The sequence below is a fragment of the Cavia porcellus genome, unplaced genomic scaffold (genome assembly GCF_034190915.1).
Source record: "Cavia porcellus strain 051 isolate PalLab524CR breed Dunkin Hartley unplaced genomic scaffold, mCavPor4.1 scaffold_11, whole genome shotgun sequence".
Lineage (NCBI taxonomy): Eukaryota > Metazoa > Chordata > Mammalia > Rodentia > Caviidae > Cavia > Cavia porcellus.
The window spans coordinates 66,980,933-67,001,453 of NW_026947494.1; the positions used below are offsets into that span (position 1 = coordinate 66,980,933).

The 20,521-nt window shown below is 36.2% G+C and overlaps 1 protein-coding gene across 3 annotated transcripts in view; it reads left to right on the top strand.

Annotated features, from left to right (window-relative positions):
• Positions 1 to 20,521, top strand: part of Jmy (junction mediating and regulatory protein, p53 cofactor) — a 90,459-nt gene that overhangs the window by 53,392 nt on the left and 16,546 nt on the right. For all 3 annotated transcript variants that reach the window (XR_010050588.1, XM_063258409.1, XM_063258408.1), the window contains exon 7: positions 5,640 to 5,726. Coding sequence is in view for 2 of the 3 variants with exons in the window: in XM_063258409.1 (XP_063114479.1) it covers positions 5,640 to 5,726 (87 nt within the window). In the remaining variant the exon portion in view is untranslated. The remainder of the gene's footprint in view (positions 1 to 5,639; positions 5,727 to 20,521) is intronic.

Sequence of the window (20,521 nt, forward strand, 5' to 3'; positions counted from 1 at the left end):
TTGAGTGTGTTTGTAGTTGTGGTTGTATCTTCTTATCTGTTCCATTGATCTTCAGCTTTGTTTTGATTCCAGTACCATGTTGATTTTACTACTGTTGCTTTGTAATCAGTCAACTTGTAGTCATAACTTCAAGTCAGGGACTGTGATGCCTCCTGCCTTGCCTTTGCTGCTTAGAATTGCCTTTGCTATTCCAGGTCTCTTCTGGTTCCAGATGAATTTTAGGAGTGATTTCTCTAGATTTATAAGGTATGTTGATGGTATTTTTATTGGGATTGCATTGAATCTGTATAACAGTTTTGGGAGAATGGCCATTTTCACAATGTTTGCTCTTCCTATCCATGAGCATGGAATGTCTTTCCATTTTCTTGAGATCATCTTCAGTTTCTTTTTTCAGTGTATTATAATTTTCCCTGTATAGGTCTTTCACTTCTTTCGTAAAAGTAATTCCTAAATATTTCATTTTTTTGCTTGCTATTGTGAAGAGTGTGGTTTCTCTTATTTCTCTCTCTGTGATTTTGTTGTTAGTGTAATAGAATGCTATTGATTTCTGAGTATTGATTTTGTATCCAGCTACATTGCTGAATTTATTTATTATATCTAAGAGTCTTTCAATGGAGTTTAGGGGGTCTTCTATGTAGAGTATCATGTCATCTGCAAACAATGATAATTTAACTTCTTCTTTTTGTATCTTTACCCCTTTTATTTCTCTCTCTTGTCTAATTGCTCTGGCTAGTACTTCCAGTACTGTTTAAATAGGAGTGGTGATAAAGGACATCCTTGTCTTGTGTCTGATTTTAAGGTAAAGGCGGTCAATTTTTGGCCATTTAGTATGATGCTGGCTGTTGGTTTGTCATAAATGGCCTTTATTATATTGAGGTAAAGACCATCTATTCCAATTTTCTGTAAAGTTCTTATCATGAATGAATATTGGACCTTATCGAAGGCTTTTTCTGCATCTATAGAAATGATCATGTGATTCTTGCTTTTGGCTTTATTGATATGGTGGATTACATTTATTGATTTACGTATGTTGAACCATCCCTGCATTCCTGGGGTGAATCCCACTTGGTCATGGTGTATAATCTTGATGATTTGCTTCATCCTATTTGCCAATATTTTATTGAGGATTTTTGCATCTTATGTTCGTTAGGGAGATTGGTATATAGTTCTCTTTTTTAGTTGGGTCTTTCTCAGGTTTTGGTACTAGAGTAATATTTGCTTCCAGGAATGACTTGGGAAGGATTGCTTCCCTTTCAATTTCATTGAATAGTTTGAGGAGTGTCGGCATTAGGTCTTCTTTGTATTTCTTGTGGAATTCTGCAGTGAATCCATGTGGGCCTGAGCTCTTCTTTGTAGGTAAGGACTTAATTACATTTTCAATTTCATTAATAGAGATTGGGTTATTCAGCAGTTTTACATCCTCTTGATTTAGCTTTGGTATTTCATATGTTTCTAGGAATCTGTCTATTCTGTGTTATCAAACCTTTGAGAGTAGAAGTTTTCGAAATAGCTGTTGATGATCTTCTGTATTTCTGTAGAGTTTGTAGTGATTTCACCTTTTTCATTTCTTATTGCATGAATTTGAGCTTTTCCTTCCCTTTTTTTAATAAGGTTGAGTATAGGGGCTTATCGATTTTATTTATTTTGAAGAACCAACTCTTTGATTCGTTGATTCTTTGGATTGTTTTCTTAATTTCTGCTCTGATTTTTATAATTTCCTATCTTTTGGCTTTGGGCTTGACTTGCTCTTTTTTTTCTAGCTGTTTGAGGTGTAGCATCAAGTTATTTATTTGTATTCGTTCTGTTTTGCTGATGTGGGAACTCAGTGCAATAAATTTTCCTCTGAGGACAGCTTTCATTGCATCCCACAGATTCCAGTAAATTGTATCTGCATTTCCATTTTCTTGTAGGTATGTTTAATTTCTTCTGTGACCCACTCATTACTCGAGTGTGTTATTTAGTTTCCATGTGTTTGTGGGATTTTTGCAGTATCTTTTATCATTAATTTCTAATTTCAGAGCGTTATGATCTGATAATATGCAAGGGATGATTTCAACTCTTTTGCATTTCTTTAAATATGTTCTGTGAGCTAATACATGGTCTGTTTTAGAGAATGATCCATGTCCTGCTGAGAAGAATGTGTATTCTGATGTTGTTGGGTGGAACATTCTTATATGCCTATCAAGTCCATTTGTTCACAGGTGTGATTCAGTTCTGTTATTTCTTTGCTCATTTTCTGTCTGGTTGATCTGTCCCTTGGTGTCAATGGCATGTTAATGTCTCCTGTTACAATTATATTACTAATAATTTGAGTTTTCATTTCTGTTAATAGTTATTTTATATAACTGGGTGTTCTGGAGTTTGGTGTATATATATTTAAGATAGTTATCTCTTCGTCTTTGAGTTTTCCCCTAATGAGTATGTAATGACCTTCTTTGTCCTTTATGATCATCATTGGTTTAAAGTTCATGTTGTCTGCAAACAGAATGGTTACTCCTGCTTTTTTTTGGATTCCTGTTGCGTGAAGTATTGTTTTCCATCCTTTGACTTTCAGTCTGTGAGTATCCTTCTGGGTTAGATGGGTTTTGTTTCTTGATCCATTCTGCTAGTCTGTTTCTTTTGGTTGGTGCATTGAGACCATTTATATTAATGGTTATAACTGTTACATGCTGGTTTATTGTTGACATGTTATCTCTCTGCTGTTGCATCTTTATCTTTCTGTTTGTTTAATTATCTGCTTTGCTTAGTGGTTTTTTCCTTTGTGTATCTAAACTGCCTCTCAATATTTTTTTGCAGGATTGGCTTGGTGTTCATGAAGTTCTTCAGCTGTTCTTTGTCATGGAAGTATCGTATGTCACCATCAATTTTGAATGATAGTTTTGCAGGGTACATCAGTCTAGGTTGGAAATCATTTTGCTTTAGCATCTGGAATACTTCACTCCATGCTCTTCTTGACTTTATTGTTTGTGCTGAGAAGTCTGCTGTGATTCTGATAGGTTTTCCTTTATAAGTGATCTGTCTTTTCTCTCTGACAGCTTTTAATAATCTATTCTTATGTTGGATTTCTGGGATGGTGATTATTATATGTCTGGGTATAGTTTTATTTTGGTTATGACTATTTGGAGTTCTGTAGGCTTCACTGAACCTGATGTTGGTTTCTGATTTGATGCTTTGGAAATTTTCAGCTATTCTCTAAATATCCTCTTGACATCCTTTATGTTGTCCCCTTCTTTTTCATTAATCCCTATCAATCTTATGTTACTTTTTTTTGCATCATCTCGCAGTTGAATTGTTATTTCCTGGTTCCTTGTTATTTTTAAAAGATCTTTCCTTTCCTGTTCACTAGCTGCAATCCTGTCTTCAAGGTCTGAAATTCTGTCTTCACTTTCTTTGAGGCGGTTTTTACAGTTTTCAGTGGAGTTTTTTATTTCCTGTATATCTCTGTGCATCTGCTTTATGTATTGTTTGTTTCTTATATTGCTCATCTAGGGTTTCTATCTTTTTGTTTAGTTCCTCCAATTTTTTAACTGTGTTTTCTTTAGATATGTTCAGAATCTCTTTCATTTCTTTTATCATTTCTTCTTTTACCTGGGAGATTATTTCGAGTTTGAATTCCTTTAAAGCTTCCTGGATTAGCTTGTTTATTTCAGTAGCTGTTATGTCCGATATTTGAGGTTTATGCCATACATTTTCTTCTATATACATCACTCCTAGGGTTTCTTGGGATGGGCTAGAGGTTTGAGGTTGTAATTTGGTCTTTCGTTTTGTCATTTTCCTGTATTTCTGTGTTTCAAGTGTTATTTGAAAGCTTCCTCAAGGTCTGTTGGAAATCCACTTCTATGTTCACAGCTCCTGGGACTCTGGCACCCAGTTCCCCCAGGCTGCTGGGCCTCTTAACCAGTCGCCCTTTTCTGCCTGTTTAGAACTCCGTAGTTCCACATGAGTTGGCTACAGGGACACTGTGCGCCCGCCTGCTTGCTGGAAACTCCACAGTTCTCCGAGCGCAGCCGGCATGGGGAGGCGATGTAGATGCCTCAGACCCACTTAGCCACTTCACTGCACCCAGAAGCCTGGAGGGTCCCGAACAGTCTGGGCTTGGGGCAGAGTGCACTGGGCACTTACCGCAGGCCGAGGGTCCTCTGGAACTGGTGGTGTTCGCCTGCTTGCTGAGAAATCCACAGTCCTCAAACACCCGCGAAGGTGGATGCAGGCGCCCCAGATCTGCCCAACCCTTCCTCTGCACCCACACGGTGCAAGAGTCCCAAATAGGCTGGGCTCCAGGGATAGTGTGTGCCCGCCTGCTTGTTAGAAAAGCACCCTTTCCTGAATGTCTTCAGTTGGTTGCACTGTCATAGTTGCCTCAGTACCCTTCCTGACTTATGTTCGTTTTGACTTGAGGTAAAAGTTGGAGGGTGCCACATCCTGTGAATAAGGTATGAGAATAGGTAGTAATGTTTTTATGAGGCGGCCTTTCTATTGGGTGGCATAGACAAACAGCATTCACCACGTTTTTATCATTCTTTGTGTAAAGACATGAAAGAGGACTTCAGAATTGCTTCAGAAAGTGCAAGATGATGGGATAAATATGTTCCAAGTGAGTGAGGAGGATTTTGAGGAGATGAATGACAGTGTCCTTTACTCTTTTTTTTTTTTTAAATTAGACATTTGCTCTATTTTGTTATATATTTATTTTTGTCTTTTTGAGACAGGGTCTTGCAGTGCAGTTCAAGCAGGCCTTGAGCTCACTTTGTAGCCCAGGATGGTCTTGAACTCCGAACGATCCTCCTGCCTCAGTCTCCCAAGTGCTGGGATTACAGGCGTGCACTATACCACACCTGGCCATGAACTCTATTTTGATTATTTTTTGTACTCTTAACAGTTTTACATAGAAGACTTCCTTAAGGATAGTTACGTAAAGAATAACATACGTAAATTAAGATTGGTGTTGCAGAAAGCTGCCAAAAAGATTATAGTATATATTGTTTTATAAAGGAGCATTTAACTGCTACTACTTTGTTCTGTCCAGTGGAAAGACAGGCTCATAAAAACATGAGCATGTTCTTATCCTTATTCACTCGATGTTGCACTCCTGTGACTTGTAGCAAAGGTATCTCTTATCTGGTGATTAGGATACACATAAATTTGATGCAATTTTTAAAGTTTTAAAATAATTCTGACTTTGTAGCTTTACCTCTGTTAACTATGACCATAATATTCACATTGTATAATATTGTTTAAATTAATCCAGATAAAATCATGGTCTTTAATTCATTAGCAGAGACTCAAGAATACAGACTATGGCAACAGCTGTGTATTCTTTTTGCCACTTGTTTAAAGAATATAGTAAGACCAGAATCTTCTAGTCAAACTTCACAACTGAAACAAAGACTGCTGAGATTATCTAAGGATTTCCCTCCACGTGGCTGCATGCCTCCTCCTTTGAAAGAAGTAGTAGGAGATCAAGAGAAATTAACAATTTAATAGAATATCTTTTGTACCTCTGTATTTGGTTTATAGTTCCCTGATACTTTGCTGTGTAAATGTGTATTACGGTTACCTACACACTTACGTATCATATAAACTTTAGTGTGGTATTTTTAACTTTCACTTGTATTAAGTCAAACTTTATGTATTTTTAGGAAATCTGTATTGCAAAACACAATGAAAAATTCCAACAGCATTTTCAGAGTGAAGATGAATATAGAACTCATCACACAGTACAACTGGTAAGTTTGGGCACCAGGAGACTTGGGACAAAGCTCATTTTTTACATGTCTTGTGGATAAACTCTGTAGAGAGCTATATAACTGAATAAATCTTACAATAATATACAGAAGAGTTTAATGGCTTATCTATCCATGCACCTGTTAAGGGACATCTTGGTTCCTTCAAATGTTAACAATTATAAATATAGCTGTTATAAACATCCATGTAACATTTTTGTATGCTTTGTTTCCAGTCATTTAGGTAAATAGCAAAGGCATTGATTGCTGAGTAGTATAGTTAGACTATACTTAGTTTTATGAGAAGCTGCCAATCCACTCTCCAGAGTGACCGTACCATATGGACTGAAATTGGGATTCCTCATACATGTCTAGCTTTAGCTCAGTGGCATAAGTGTTTGCCTGGCAAGTGTGAGGTTGTGAGTTCAATCCCCAGTACCAAAAAAAAAAAAAAAAAAAAAAAAAGGTGTGTAGTAGTGTCTCTTAGTAACATGCGATACGATGTTGAACATCCTTCATATACTCATTTTTCACCTGCAATTTTTTTTTTTTCTAACCAATGGTTCAGATCATTTGGTTGGTTATTGAGCTTTTGTTTTCTGTGTTTTAGGAGCTCTTTGTTTTTTTTGGGTAATAATTCTTTAGCACATGTATCTTTTGCAAATATTTTCTCCCAAGTCTGTGGCTTCCTTCCCAGAAGGTTGAAGTTTTACTTTCAGTAAAGTCTAATTTTTACAGTTTGTGTCTAGATGTCTTCCCAAAGCCTTGTGAAATCATAGGTGGAGCTTTTTTTTTTAAAAAAAATTTTTTTTTGTTTTTATCGGTACCAGGGATCATCGGGTACCAGGGATCAAACTCACGACTGCCTGCTTGCAAGGCAGGCGCTTATGCCGCTGAGCTAAATCCCCAGCCCCTTTTTTTAAAATTTTATTTTAAAGAGAAAAAAAATACAATTTCAAAACGGTAATAGAGTAACAATGACAAATACATTGTATATAGTTATCTTTAAATTAGTTACTTACAAGATACAGGCATTTTTTAAGCTTTTTTTTTTTTTTTTTTTTACTATAAAGAGATTAAGACAAAACAGGACATAACAAAGCAGATCAGAACAGAACAATGTAAGCAACACAGTATTTCACCAGAAGAAAACCCGTAATTAACAGTAACTACCACAATGTCTCTTTCTTTGATATAGGTGAGCATAACTTTATATACAGTAGTATCAAACATAACAAAATAGTATAAAACCATTCAAGAGAATGAGAGTATTACAAGGCATTCTGAACCAAATAACCTAAAACAAACAATGACTACTATGTTATCTCATTTTCCATAGAAAATTTGTTTATTCTATCACATAATACAACCCAATAAAGTATAACATGATAGAGCCAATGGAAACAGAAGAGCAAGAGCATGATAGGACTTCAGAGTAAGATGATATTATATCAGTACTGGCTATTATAATGACTTGTTTTCTTCAAAATAGCTGTTCATACCATCATAGACAATAAAATCAAACATACCAGGATAAACCCATTCCAACTAAGGAATGTGATCGTTATAAGGCTTCAAAGCAATGTAATGGGGAATCACGATTAGCATAAACTCTTATGTATGCTTACTATTTTTTACTTTAGGGAGACTACAGTATTTATACATGTGAGTTTGATTTATTTCGCTTATGAGTATGATCTCAAGTTGCGCCCATTTATTAGTAAATATCTCGATGTGATCCTTCTTTATAGCTGAGTAGTACTGCATTGTATAAAAATACCACAACTTTTTTATCCATTCCTCAGTTCATGGACACTTGGGTTGTTTCCAAGATCTGGCAATTACAAATTGGGCTGCTATAAACCTAGGTGCACTATCACTGTGGTATGATGCTTTCAGTTCTTCTGGGAATATGCCTAGAAGTGTAATAGCAGGAACAAATGGGACTTCCAATCTTAGCTTTCTGAGAAATCTCCAGACTGACCTCCACAATGGTTGCACCAGTCTACACTCCCACCAGCAATGCAGGAAAGTTCCTTTTTCCCCACAGCCTCTCCAGCATTTGTTGTTGATGGTTTTCTTGATCCTGGCCATTCTTTCAGGAGTGAGATGGAATCTCAGTGTGGTTTTAATTTGCATTTCTCTAATGACAAATGATGATGAAAATTATTTTATATATTTATTTGCCATTTGTATTTCTTCATCTGAGAATTGTATATTCATCTCAGATGCCCGTTTTTGGATTGGGTCCTTGAATTTCAGGGGTCTGATTTTTTGAATTCTTTATTTGTTTTAGACAGAAGTCCTTTGTCTGAGGGTCAGTTCACTAAGATTTTTTTCCCAGTTTGTGGGTTTTCTTTTCACTATGCTGGAGATTTCTTTTGACATGCAGAAACTTTTTAATAAGATGTGATCCCAGCTATTGATTCTGGGAAGTAGTTCCTGTGCGTTTTGATTTCTGTTGATGAATTCTCTACCTACCCCTATGTCTTCAAGATTTTTACCTATTTTTTCTTCCAACAGATTTATTGTTTCTGTTTTAATAGTCAGATCTTTGATCCATTTAGATTTTAGTTTAGTATATGGTGATAGGCATGTGTCTAGTTTTAGTCTTCGGCGTATGAAAAGCCAGTTTTTCCAGCACCATTTATTAAAGAGACTGTCGTTTTTCCAGTGAACATGTTTGGCCCCTTTATCAAAGATAAGGTGTAATTGAGTGTGTTTGTAGCTGTGGTTGCATGTTTTAATCTATTCCATTGATCTTCAGATCTGTTTTTATTCCAATACCATGTTGATTTTATTACAGTAGCTTTGTAGTATAATTTCAATTCAGGGATTGTGATGCCTCTTGCCTTGCCTTTGCTGCTTAGAATTGCCTTTGCTATTCTAGGTCGCTTCTGGTTCCAGATGAATTTTAGGAGTGATTTCTCTAGGTCTATGAGGTATGTTGATGGTATTTGCATTGGGATTGCATTGAATTTGTATAACAATTTTGGGAGAATGGCCATTTTCACAATATTTGTTCTCCGTGTCCATGAACAAAGAATGTCTTTCCATTTTCGGAGATCGTCTTCAGTTTCTGTTTTCAGGGTATTATAATTTTCTCTATATAGATCTTATACTTCTTTCATGAGATTAATTTGTAAGTATTTCATTTTTTTGGATGCTAGGGCAAAGGGTGTGGCTTCTCTTATTTCTTTCTCCGTAATTTTGTTGTTACTGTATAGAAATGCTATTGATCTTTGAGCATTGATTTTGTATCTAGCTACATTGCTGAATTTATTATCTAGGAGTCTTTCAATGGAGTTTTGGGGGTCTTCTATGTAGAGTATCATCCACAAATAATGATAATTTAACTTACTCTTTTCCTGTCTTTACCCCTTTGATTTCTCTCTATTGTCTAATTGCTCTGGCTAGTATTTCCAGTACTATGTTGAATAGGAGCCGTGATAAGGGACATCCTTGTCTTGTGCCTGATTTTAAGGTAAAGGCCTTCAGTTTTTGGCCATTTAATATGATGCTGGCTGTTGGTTTGTCATATATGGCCTTTATCATATTGTGGTAAAGACCATCTATTCCAATTTCCTGTAAGGTTCTTATCATGAATGAGTGTTGGACCTTATCAAAAGCTTTTTGTGCATCTGTAGAAATGATCATGTGATTCTTACTTTTGGCTCTAATAGTAATGGAGGATTACACTTACTGATTTACAAATGTTGAGCCATCCCTATATGTCTGGGATGAGTCCCATTTGGTTCTGGTGTATAATATTCTTGATGATTTGCTGCATCCTATTTGCCAATATTTTATTGAGGATTTTTGCATCTATGTTCATTAGAGAGATTGGCCTGTAGTTCTCTTTTTTGGTTGGGTCTTTCTCAGGTTTTGGTACTAGAGTCATATTTGCTTCCAGGAATGACTTAGGAAGAATTGCTTCCATTTCGATTTTATTGAAGAGTTTAAGGAGTGTTTACAGTAAGTCTTCTTTGTATTTCTTGTAAAATTCCGCAGTGAATCCGTCTTGGCCTGGGCTCTTCTTTGTAGGTAAGGACTTAATTATATTTTCAATTTCATTAATAGAAATTGAGTTATTCAGCAGTTTTACATCTTCTTGACTCAGCTTTGGTAGTTCATATGTTTCTAGGAATCTGCCCATTTCTTCTGTGTTATCAAACCTATGAGAGTAGAGGTTTTTGAAATAGGTGTTGATCTTCTGTATTTCCACAGAGTCTGTAGTGATTTTGTCTTTTTCATTCCTTATTACATGAATTTGAGCTTTTTTTCTTTCCTTTTTTAAATTAGGGGCGTATCAATTTTATTTATTTTTTCAAAGAACCAACTCTTTGATTCATTGATTCTTTGGACTATTTTCTTAGTTTCTATTGCATTAATTTCTGCTCTGATTTTTATAATTTCCTCCCTCCTTTTGGCTTTGGACTTGAGTTGCTCTTCTTTTTCTAGATGTTTGAGGTGTAGCATCAGGTTGTTTATTTATATTCGTTGTGTTTTCCTGATGTGCGAACTCAGTGCAATAAATTTTCCTCTGACAACTGCTTTCATTGCATCCCACAGATTCCGGTAAGTTGTATTTGTATTTTTGTTTGCTTGTAGGTATTGTTTAATTTCTTCTTTAATTTCCCTTGTGACCCACTGATTACTCAAGAGTATGTTATTCAGTTTCCATGTGTTTGTGGGATTTTTGCAGTATCTTTTATCATTGATTTCTAATTTCATGGTGCTATGATCTGATAACTTGCATGAGATAATTTCAACTGTTGCCTTTATTTAAATATGTTCTGTGGGTTAGTATGTGGTCTATTTTAGAGAATGTCCCATGTACCGCTGAGAAGAATGTATATTCTGATGTTGTTGGGTGGAACACTCTGTATATGTCTATCAAGTCCATTTGTTCACAAGATTCAGTTCTGTTATTTCTTTGCTGAATTTCTGTCTGGTTGATCTGTCCCTTCTTGTCAGTGGTGGGTTAAGGTCTCCTGTTATAATTGTGTTATTGTTAATTTTATTTTTCATTTCTGTTAATACTTGCTTTGTATATTTGGGTGCTCTGAAATTTGGTTCATATATATTTAAGATTGTTATCACTTCCTCTTAAAGTTTTCCCCTAACCAGTATGTAGTGACCTTCTTTATCTCTTAGGATCATTCTTGGTTTGAAGTTCACATTGTTTGCAAACAGAATAGCTACCCCCACTTTTTAGGGGGTTCCTGTTGCATGAAGTATTGTTTTCCATCCTTTGACTTTCAGTCTGTGAGTTTCCTTTTGGGTTAGATGGGTTTCTTGTAGATAGCATATGGTTGGATGTTTTTTGATCCATTCTGCCAGTCTATTTTCTTTTAATTCGTGAATTGAGACCATTTACATTAATAATTGTAACTATTATATATTGGTTTATTGTTGACATGTTACCTTTTTGCTGTTGCATCTTTATCTTTCCATTCTATTTAATTATCTGCCTTGTTTAGTGGTTTTTTCCTATGTATATCTAAACTGTCTTTCAGTATTCTTTGCAGAGTTGGCTTAGTGATCATGAAGTTCTTCAGCTGTTCTTTGTCATAAGTATCTTTTTTCTCCATCAGTTTTGAAGAATAGTTTTGCAGGGTACATCATTCTAATTTTGGAAATCATTATCCTTTAGGATCTGAAATACTTCAGTCCATGCTCTTCTTTACTTCCTTGTTTGTGTTGAAAAGTCTGCTATGATTCTGATAGGCTTTCCTTTATAGGTGATCTGTCTCTTCTAACAGCTTTTAATATTCTATTTTTATGTTGGATTTATGGGGTGGTGATTATTATATGTCTGGGTATAGTTTTATTTTGGTTATGGCTATTTGGAGTTCTACATGCTTCACTAATCCTAATGTCAGTTTCCATTTTCATGTTTGGGAAATTTTCAGCTAGCCTTTTGAAATCATTTTGTTGTTCCCTTCTTTTTCATTTATCCCTATCAATCTTAATGTTGTTTTTCTTTACATCATCTTGCAGCTGGTGAATTATTTCCTGATTCCTTGTTATTTTTAAGAGGTCTTTCCTATTCCTAGCTGCAATCTTGTCTTCGAGATCTGAAATTCTGTCTTCACTTTTGTTGAGGCGATTCTGACAACTTTCAATGGAATTTTTGAGTTTCTGTGTGTCTCTTTGAATCTGCTATATGTATCTGTTTATTTCTTATATTGTTCATCCAGAGATTCTTTTTGTTTTGTTTCTCTAATTTTTTAACCGTGTCTTCTTTAGATGTGTTCAACGTCTCTTTCATTATTTTTATCATTTCTTCTTTTACTTAGGAGGTTATTTCTAGTTTAAGTTCCTTTAAAGCTTCCTGGATTTGCTTCTTTATTTCAGTTACTATTATTTCAGGCATATGGCATATATTTTCTTCTATGTACATGACTCCTAGGCTTTCTTGGGATGGGCTGGATGTTTGAGATTGCAATTTGGCCTTTCATTTTGTCATTTTCTATATTTCCATGTTTCAAGTGTTGTTTCAAAGCTTCCCTTGGGTGTGTTAGAAATCGTCTCCTATGTCCTGGGCTCCTGGGAATCCTTTGGCAGTGTAGCTCCCTCCTTGGGCAGTGAGGCCCCCAGATTAAAAACAGGTTACCAGGCGCGGCTCAGGCAGGCCTAAAGCCTCCTGAAGCAGTGCAGCTTCCCTCTCTGGACTGAAAGAAGGCTACCAGGCGTGGCCCAGGGGGAATCCCCAACCACCCGGAGCAAGGATCTCAAACTCTTCCAGGGCTGGGATGATATGCAGGCCATCCACCTCAGGTGGCAAAGCTCTCCCTGCTGAAAGAAGGTCGCCAGTGTGGCCTAAGTAGGCCTCCACAACACAGCTCCCTTCTCTGGACAGCAGCCGCAGTGGCAGCAACAGCGGCGAAGGCAAAGGCAAAGCTTCCCAGCAAGATGCAGGCATTTAATTGTCCAAACAATATTGGCTCAAACGTTTCTTTTCAATGAATTAAGAGAAATTAGTAGTTTAACTGTCTTGTGTGTATATATATATATTTTTTCCTTTTCCCTTTCTTTTCTTCTTCCCCACATCCCAGCTTTCCTTTACTTTAGAAGTTTCTTCTAGTTCCCATCTTTCTTTTCTCCTTTACCCCATCGCAGTTTCTCTGTCCTTTTAAATAATTTCTCCGTGTTTCACGATATCTATTGTACATTTTGGTTCTTATTTACTCTTTTAGCTTCCCACATTAGGGGTACAATATGTGAGTCTGATTTGTTTCACTTATGAGTATGGTCTCAAGTTGCATCTGTTTACCTATAAAAGTCTCAAGTTTATCCTTTATGGCTAAGTAGTACTCCATTGTATAAAACAGACCACATCTTTTTTTATCCATTCCTCAGTTGATAGGCATTTAGTCTGTTTTCCAAGATCTTGCTATTACAAATTATGCTGCTATAAACATGGATGCACATACATTGTTATGGTATGATAGTTTTAATACTTCAGGGAAGATACCCAGGAGGGGAATAGCTGGGTCAGATGTGACCTGTAATCCATTTTTTTTTTTTTTTTTGAGGAATGTTCACACTGATTTCCACAGTGGTTGCACCACCGGTCCCACTAACAGTGGAAAACAATTTTTCCCCACAGTACCACCAGCATTTGTTATTGGTTGATTTCTTATAAGAGCCCTTCTGTCTCACATGAGACAGAATCTCAGTGTTGTTTTACTTTGCCATCTGACTGACCAGTGATGTTGAACATTTTTCGTATATTTATTTGCTATTTGCATTTCTTCATCTGAGAAGTGTGTATTCATCTAGGATGCCCATTTTTGTACTGGGTGTTTAAATTTGGGAAGTCTTTTTTTTTTTTTTTTTTTTTTTGAGTTCTTTATGTGTTCTTGGTAATAGTACTCTTTTGAGGAACAGATAAGTAGGGCTTTTTCAGAAGTGACTGAATCTAAAATGTGTGACGCTGGAATTGATTCGTGCTGTAGTGCTATAGATCAAGAGCACTAGGATTAAGGGTTTGAGTGCTACCTGCCCTTAGTAGCCTGGAAAAGATGAAAGGGCCAGAAAGATGCTGTTAAGGTCCCTTGCTTGCTTTGCTACTATCTGAGCACCATGAACTGTCTCTCTACAGTCCCTGTCTACCACACCACCCTGCTTTGGAGTCAGCTGATTACGGACTCTACAAATACAGCTAAATAAATGTTTCCTCCTTTAACTTTGGTATCAGATATTTTGGTCTCAGGAATGAGAAAAATAACCAAGATACTAAATTTATCAGTTCTTCTTGTCATAATTTTTGGTATTATATCTTAAAGACATTACCAAATTCAAGGTTAACTTTCCCTATAAGAGTTTATGGCTTTGCATTTTGTATTTAGATACTAATCATTTTGAGTTAATTTTTGTGAAAAGTGTGAGATCTTTGTCTAGGTTCATTTTTAAAAATTTTTTCATTTGTGTGTACAGTTGTTTTAGCATCATTGTCATTGTTTAAAGACCATTGGGTAGCTCTGTTGAAATACATTTGCCTCATGATAAAAAATCTGTCAGTATGGGTGTGTTGTTTTTATTATGGTCCATACTAGGCTTACACTCAGTGTGTAGCCCAGGCTGCCTCAAACTGAGCTCAGCCTAGTGACTGCTGAGATTTCAAGTGTGCACCACCAGACCTGGCTAGTATGTGTGCTCTCTGTTCTGCTCTACAGACCTACGTCTTTTGCCTGTTTAAGCTTTATAGTCACCCTGTTGCTACCCATAGAATAATTTGCTGACATTTTGATTGGAACCTCATTAAAGTTGTATATCAGGTTGCAGAGACCTGACAGCTTAAATACTGCATTTTCTTGTCCATAAACAAGGACTCTATCATTTATTTAACTCTTGTTTTGTTTTATTCATTGGTTTTCTTATATTTTTGCTTGTCTATGAATATGGATGTATGTATGTAAAATTCCTTATTTTTGTTTGGAGGTTGGCAGTAATATAGTAATACTGTGTTTTTAATTTCCAAAATCTGGTTGGTTCATGGTTGGTACATATATTAGAAAGCATTGACTTATGTGTATCAACCTTGTTGAAATAGCTTATTTCAGGGTTATTTTTGTGTCTGTTTTTCTCTTGAATTTTTACATAGAGAGTTATGTTACCTGCACCTACAACTTTTTCCTCTTAATCTGCTTCTTTTATTTCCTTATCTTATCATATTCCATTAGCTGTTCCATTGTGTGTTGAACAAAGAGGCGAGGGGGGAGCATATGCCTTTTTGATGTGAGCAGAATGCTATATTTTCTTACGTTAGTGTGATGTTACCTGGTAAAAATTCCTTTTCAAGCCAGGAAGTTTCCTCTCATGTCCTAGATTCTAGATTTCTGAGAGTGTTAGTTCACTTCATACAAATCACATTGGAGCCTGTCTTCCATTCTAGTCTTATTCGTACCTCATCATGCCTCCAATGTTATACTGATAGGTTTTTTTTTTTTTGTGTGTGTGTGTGTGTGTGTGTGTGTGTGTGTGTGTGTGTGTGTATGCCTTAGCATTAGCACCAGTGATTTTTAGTTAAATATCACAAATGCTAAATGACTGTATCTATATATATAATATATTGCTTATATTAAAAATGTTCTGCAGGACTCACAGGCAAATGGCTTAAATTTATCTCTTTATCCTTCAAGCTCATGTTAGCTGAAGATGTTCCTTACTCTTAAACATATAAAATTAGCCAAGCTGTCCATAACTTTAGATTACATTTCTCTTAAAAGCTAGAAATAAAGTTTAACTACACACACACACACACACACACACACACACACACACACACACACACACACACCCTCTGCCCTGTTTCTATTTCCATGGCTCAGTAATCACTTTTTGAAGTAGACAGGGACAGGGGAAAGGCAGGAAAGAGTACCCTGTTTGTACCTGGGTTATCATCTTAGTTATGGAGCTTCCATGCTTAGAATTTCTTTTTACATGTAAAATGCCAGAACTTTGGTGGATCAAGTGGCCAATAAACCGTTCAGACTCTTCTCCAAGGAGTTTTGGAGGAACAAAAGGGGTAAAAATGAGTAAACTTAACCAGAATCTCTGAGATGAATGTCATTTTATATTTTGGCTGAGTAGCAGCATCAGGTGGAGTGCCTAATTGTCAGAGGATAACTTATTCTCAGGGTCATTCTTTTACATGCATGAAGAAAAATGAGAGTTGATTTAGATCAAAATAAATTTTTTTTTTTTAATCGAAACAGGGGATTGAACTCACAACCGCCTGCTTGCAAGGCAGGTGCTTATGCCGCTCAGCTAAATCCCCCGCCCAAAATAAACTACTTTTCAAAAGTAGTTTTAAACCACCTTTCAGAGAATTTCTTGGGAAGAAAATATGAGGGCCAGTTGTCTTTTTTTCCCTTCAGAGGCAAATTGAGCAAGAGAAGAAAATTGTGTCCAGGAAACAAGTCAGTTTTCTTCATCAAAACAATACATCCTTGGGCTGGTGATGTAGCTCAGAGGTAGACGGCTTGTCTGGCACAGTGTAAGCTTCTCAGTGAATCGCTAGATCTGCAGAAAGTCAAGTAAAGTCATTACTAAAAACGTAAGATTTTTGTTTGTTTATACTCATTTCATGGATTTTACTTCAATAGTGTTTTAAGCTGTAGTTTGTGGGATCTGTAGTCCATACTTTTTATTGTTCCCAATGATTTCTTTTATGTTTTATTTTTGAGACAAGAGCCTACTATGTAGTTCAGACAGGATTTGAACTCTCTTTGTAGCCCAGGCTGGTCTCAAACTCAGAGCAGTCACCCTGCCTCAGCCTCCTGTGTACTGGGATTACAGGTGTGCACTACCACACCTGGTTAGGTTTTGATTTCAAAAGGAGAAAATCCATGTGAAATCTTTATGTCAGCTTTAAATGCAGAGCTGAAAGCAGGTTGTGGTGGCACATGTCTGTAATTCTGGTTTCAGAGAAGCAGAGGCAATTCAGTTGGAGGCCATGAGCTGCAGGCCAGCTTAATTTTTTTTTTTTCCCAAAAACATATCCTCTTTAATGTTGATGAATACTGCACAACAAAGACATAACTAAAGATACATATTATTTTGATTTGGGCTTATACATTACATTGTTAAGTACTTACTGAGAACGTTACTTCAAATTTATACTCTCATTAGGGAAACATGAAAAGGGTCCTGATACATATTCTGTGATTTCTGTGCCACAATATGAGGTCATTTTGTATAAAACAAATTGTACTGACTTATCTTTCCATTTTCCCATTCATTTTAAATACAAATTAAACGTAGTTTAAAAATATTCAAGTTACTCTAAAAATTTTTGTGAAAATTAGCAAAATATACCTTCTATTTCTAGAGCCAGCATTTCATATATAAAAAGAATATTTTCAAGCATGTATTATTATTCTACATGCAGTTCTATTTCTAAAGAACATTTAAAAACTACCATGGACTAAACTACGGACCTTTCTGATTCAAAGAATTAATTCACAAAACTGTTAATGATCAATGCTTTTTATTACATAATATTTAGTAGTCATGCTCAACAAGGTCAACAGAGACTTGTAAATACTCTGCTAAGTAATCTAGCATACTATCACATTTTTTCAGTGTAGTAACATTGAAATAATTCCTTTATCCTTTATTCATATAGTTCTGCAAACCAGGGAATAAATAAAAGATATAAATACACACGAAGTTTTCTTAAAGCAAGTAAGATTAACAGAGGCTAAAATTATATTTATTGATAAGCCAAAGACTGATCCTGACACTAGTAACACCAAAATCAAAGTAGCTCTTAGTCTGAAAAGTCAGGCCAGCTTAATTTAAGCTCTACAGGATGAGGCTCTGTCTCATAAACCACAAAAGAAAAGTATTCAGAGCTTGGGTCATGGTTTCAAAGGTTTCAATCCATGACTGGCTAGCTCCAAGGCCCAGGAATGCTGCTCAACTCAGAGATACTGACCCTGAGGTCACACTTCATGACCACTCACGCAGCAGTGTGTTTTACTATTTTGCTCTAGGCCCAAGCCCTTGAAGCTCAGTTAAGCTTCACTGTCATTATCAGTCAATAGCTACCACCTGGCCTTGGGCCACACAGTTAGGCTTCCACTCCCCTTTTTGCTGAGAGTGTCTCCCTAGCCCTTAGCCCTGTTCTCAGCCTGACTTCCTTAGGGTTTGCCGTTTAGTTTCTCAGGAGATGTCTTTATGTGGTCACTCTTCACCCTGGCTCTCTGAAGAGTGTCTGGTGTCCTGCAACTGTGTTCACCTAACACTTCATTGTCCTCTCTCCACTCCTCAGTACCAGACATCGTCAAGCAGTAGGGCACTGTCAGCTCCCCTTCGTTGTCCAAGTTAGAAAGCTTGACCTTCTTTCTCTTCACAGTGTTGCTTGGTAGTACTAGTTCTTGCCCTCGCTCTCCAGTTTGCCACAAGCCTTCACAATATAAAATAACATGACACAACTCTTGTTCTTGGCTGTGTATTCATAACTCTCAGTGGTTTAGATTTAGGGAATTCAGTGCTTACCAGTAATCCTTTTTAGGAGTCCTTTGCTTCTTTCTGAGTTTATTTGTTCCTCTAGAGAGAGGTTGATTACATTTCATCAAGGTACTGTCTGGGGAAAGTTTTGTGGTGGCTGTATTTTCTGAATTCTTACACATCATGGGATTCCCGTTTATTATCTTCATGCATAAAGGATGGTTTGGCTGGGTCATTTCTCTGTGGTAGAATCTTTTAGACACTATCCCCCTGTGTTGCATGCTCAGTGAAGAGGACTGAGGCCCATTTCATCTCACAGGATACTTGCATTTCCTCCCTGACACCATGAGAGTTTGTCCTTACTCTAAGTCTAAACACTTATCTGTTGATAATTGTGTATCAGGTTTCCTTGAGCCGTTTTCTGCATCTGTTAGGTTCTCCACTTAAAGAATACTACTGATGTCCACATTAAATGTCTAGGTTAGGTGAATGTTATTTTTAGCTGATTTTCACCTTCTTATTCTTTCATATGACGTTTTTAAGTAGGGTGTTTCATTTCCATTGCTGCTGTCATGTGGAAGCTACCATCCACCCATCAAGTAGGAAGTGTGCATCCCATCCCACTCCCTTTCTCACTGTTTCTCACCTTTGACATGGGGCCTGTACTGTCTTGTGCCAGTGGGCTCCTCTCTCCCTCCCCTGGCCATTCATAAAGCGCTCATGTTTGTTTATGTTGTGAATTTTGGAAGCTTGCTTTGTCACAGACTGTTTGGATTGTTACACATCCTCTTTTGTTGTTTTGAGATACAGGGTCTCACTATGCAGTTTAGGCTGGCCTTGAAACCACTATGGAACCTGGTTGGCCTTAAATTCATGGCAATCCTCCTACCTCAGCCTCCCAAGTGCTGGGATTACAGGCATATACCACCAGGCCTGGCCATATCCTCCTTTCTTTAACTTCCTTCACATACTGCATTTTTCTTCAGCAGAGAAAAGTTACTGTATTATCTTGTTCTTCCTCTTCCATCCACGTCACACATTGATAATTCTGTAGTGGGAATCTTGTGGAAGACCATTTTTAGCTGATGATAGTTAATGGATTTTTTCAGTGTTTATTTTGTAGAGAATTTTCTATCGTGACGTGGATCTAAAAGGTGATGTCAATACTATCTCTTCAGTAGAAAGTTGATTGCACTTGGCAGTCAGTATTATCCTATGTAGCTAAAAGTTAGTGCTATCTTGTTTTATTTGAAGGTGGTGTTTTCTTCTTAAATTCCCTTTGTTTCCAGTTGGTTTTAAGAAAGGAAAGAAAAACTATAGCTGCCTGTTTTTTTTTTTTAATTTTATGTAAGGAGAAAAAAAAAGGAAAAGGGTACAAGTTATACAGAATTTCAGAAAAAATAAACAATAGGAAATCACTAGTTAATAGATTACATATTGTCATCTAGACATAACTAGAAATAGTTGTTCAAGTTACAAATTTAAAGCATATAAAGTGGACATTGCAAACCAATTCTGTTCAGTGATCCAACAAAAATCAGTAATGTGGTTATCTATCATATACATTTAAATATACATGCAGTTATATCCTTTAGAGCACTTTCTTTTCCTTATTTTTTACAATGACAATTACACATTTTGGGTTTTATTACTCCCACAGTTCTGATTACTTTTTTTTTTTTTTTTTTTTTTGAAGAGAATGAAACCAAATGTGACATAACAAAACAGAGTCAGTCAAATCAAAAGGATGGACATAATACATAATGTAAAAACAGAATACAAGGTGATCAATAGACACAATACACATAATACGTAATGTAAAAACAATACAAGGTGGTTATCATAATGCCTCTTGCTAACTTAAAAAGAATTGCCTATATCATCAGTTATAATAAAATTGAACAAAAGAGTAAAGAACAAAACCAATAAAACCAAAACATTGGAGACATTACAGGACTTCAAAAGAAGATAATAGTCAACCAGAATGGGCGTCATAATGAATCTTATTGTCTTCACAGTTGTTGCCTATACTCTCAAACTTGGTACTATCAAGCAAAACAGAATAGAGGAAAATCAGTCAAAACAAGATGGTGAGAGCAATACAGGGTTTCAAATCAAGTTAATAGGAAATCAAAGTGGGTTACTATAATATATCCTGCTATTTTTTATTTATTTTTTCTCTTAAAAAGATAAAAATAAAAAAGTAAATAATAAGGATACTGAGATAAAAGAGGACATAACAAAACAGTACAAGTCAGAACATAACCATTTAATCAAAATAGTGTTTCACCACAAGATATCCCAACATAAAAGTAGTTACCATAGTGTCTCTT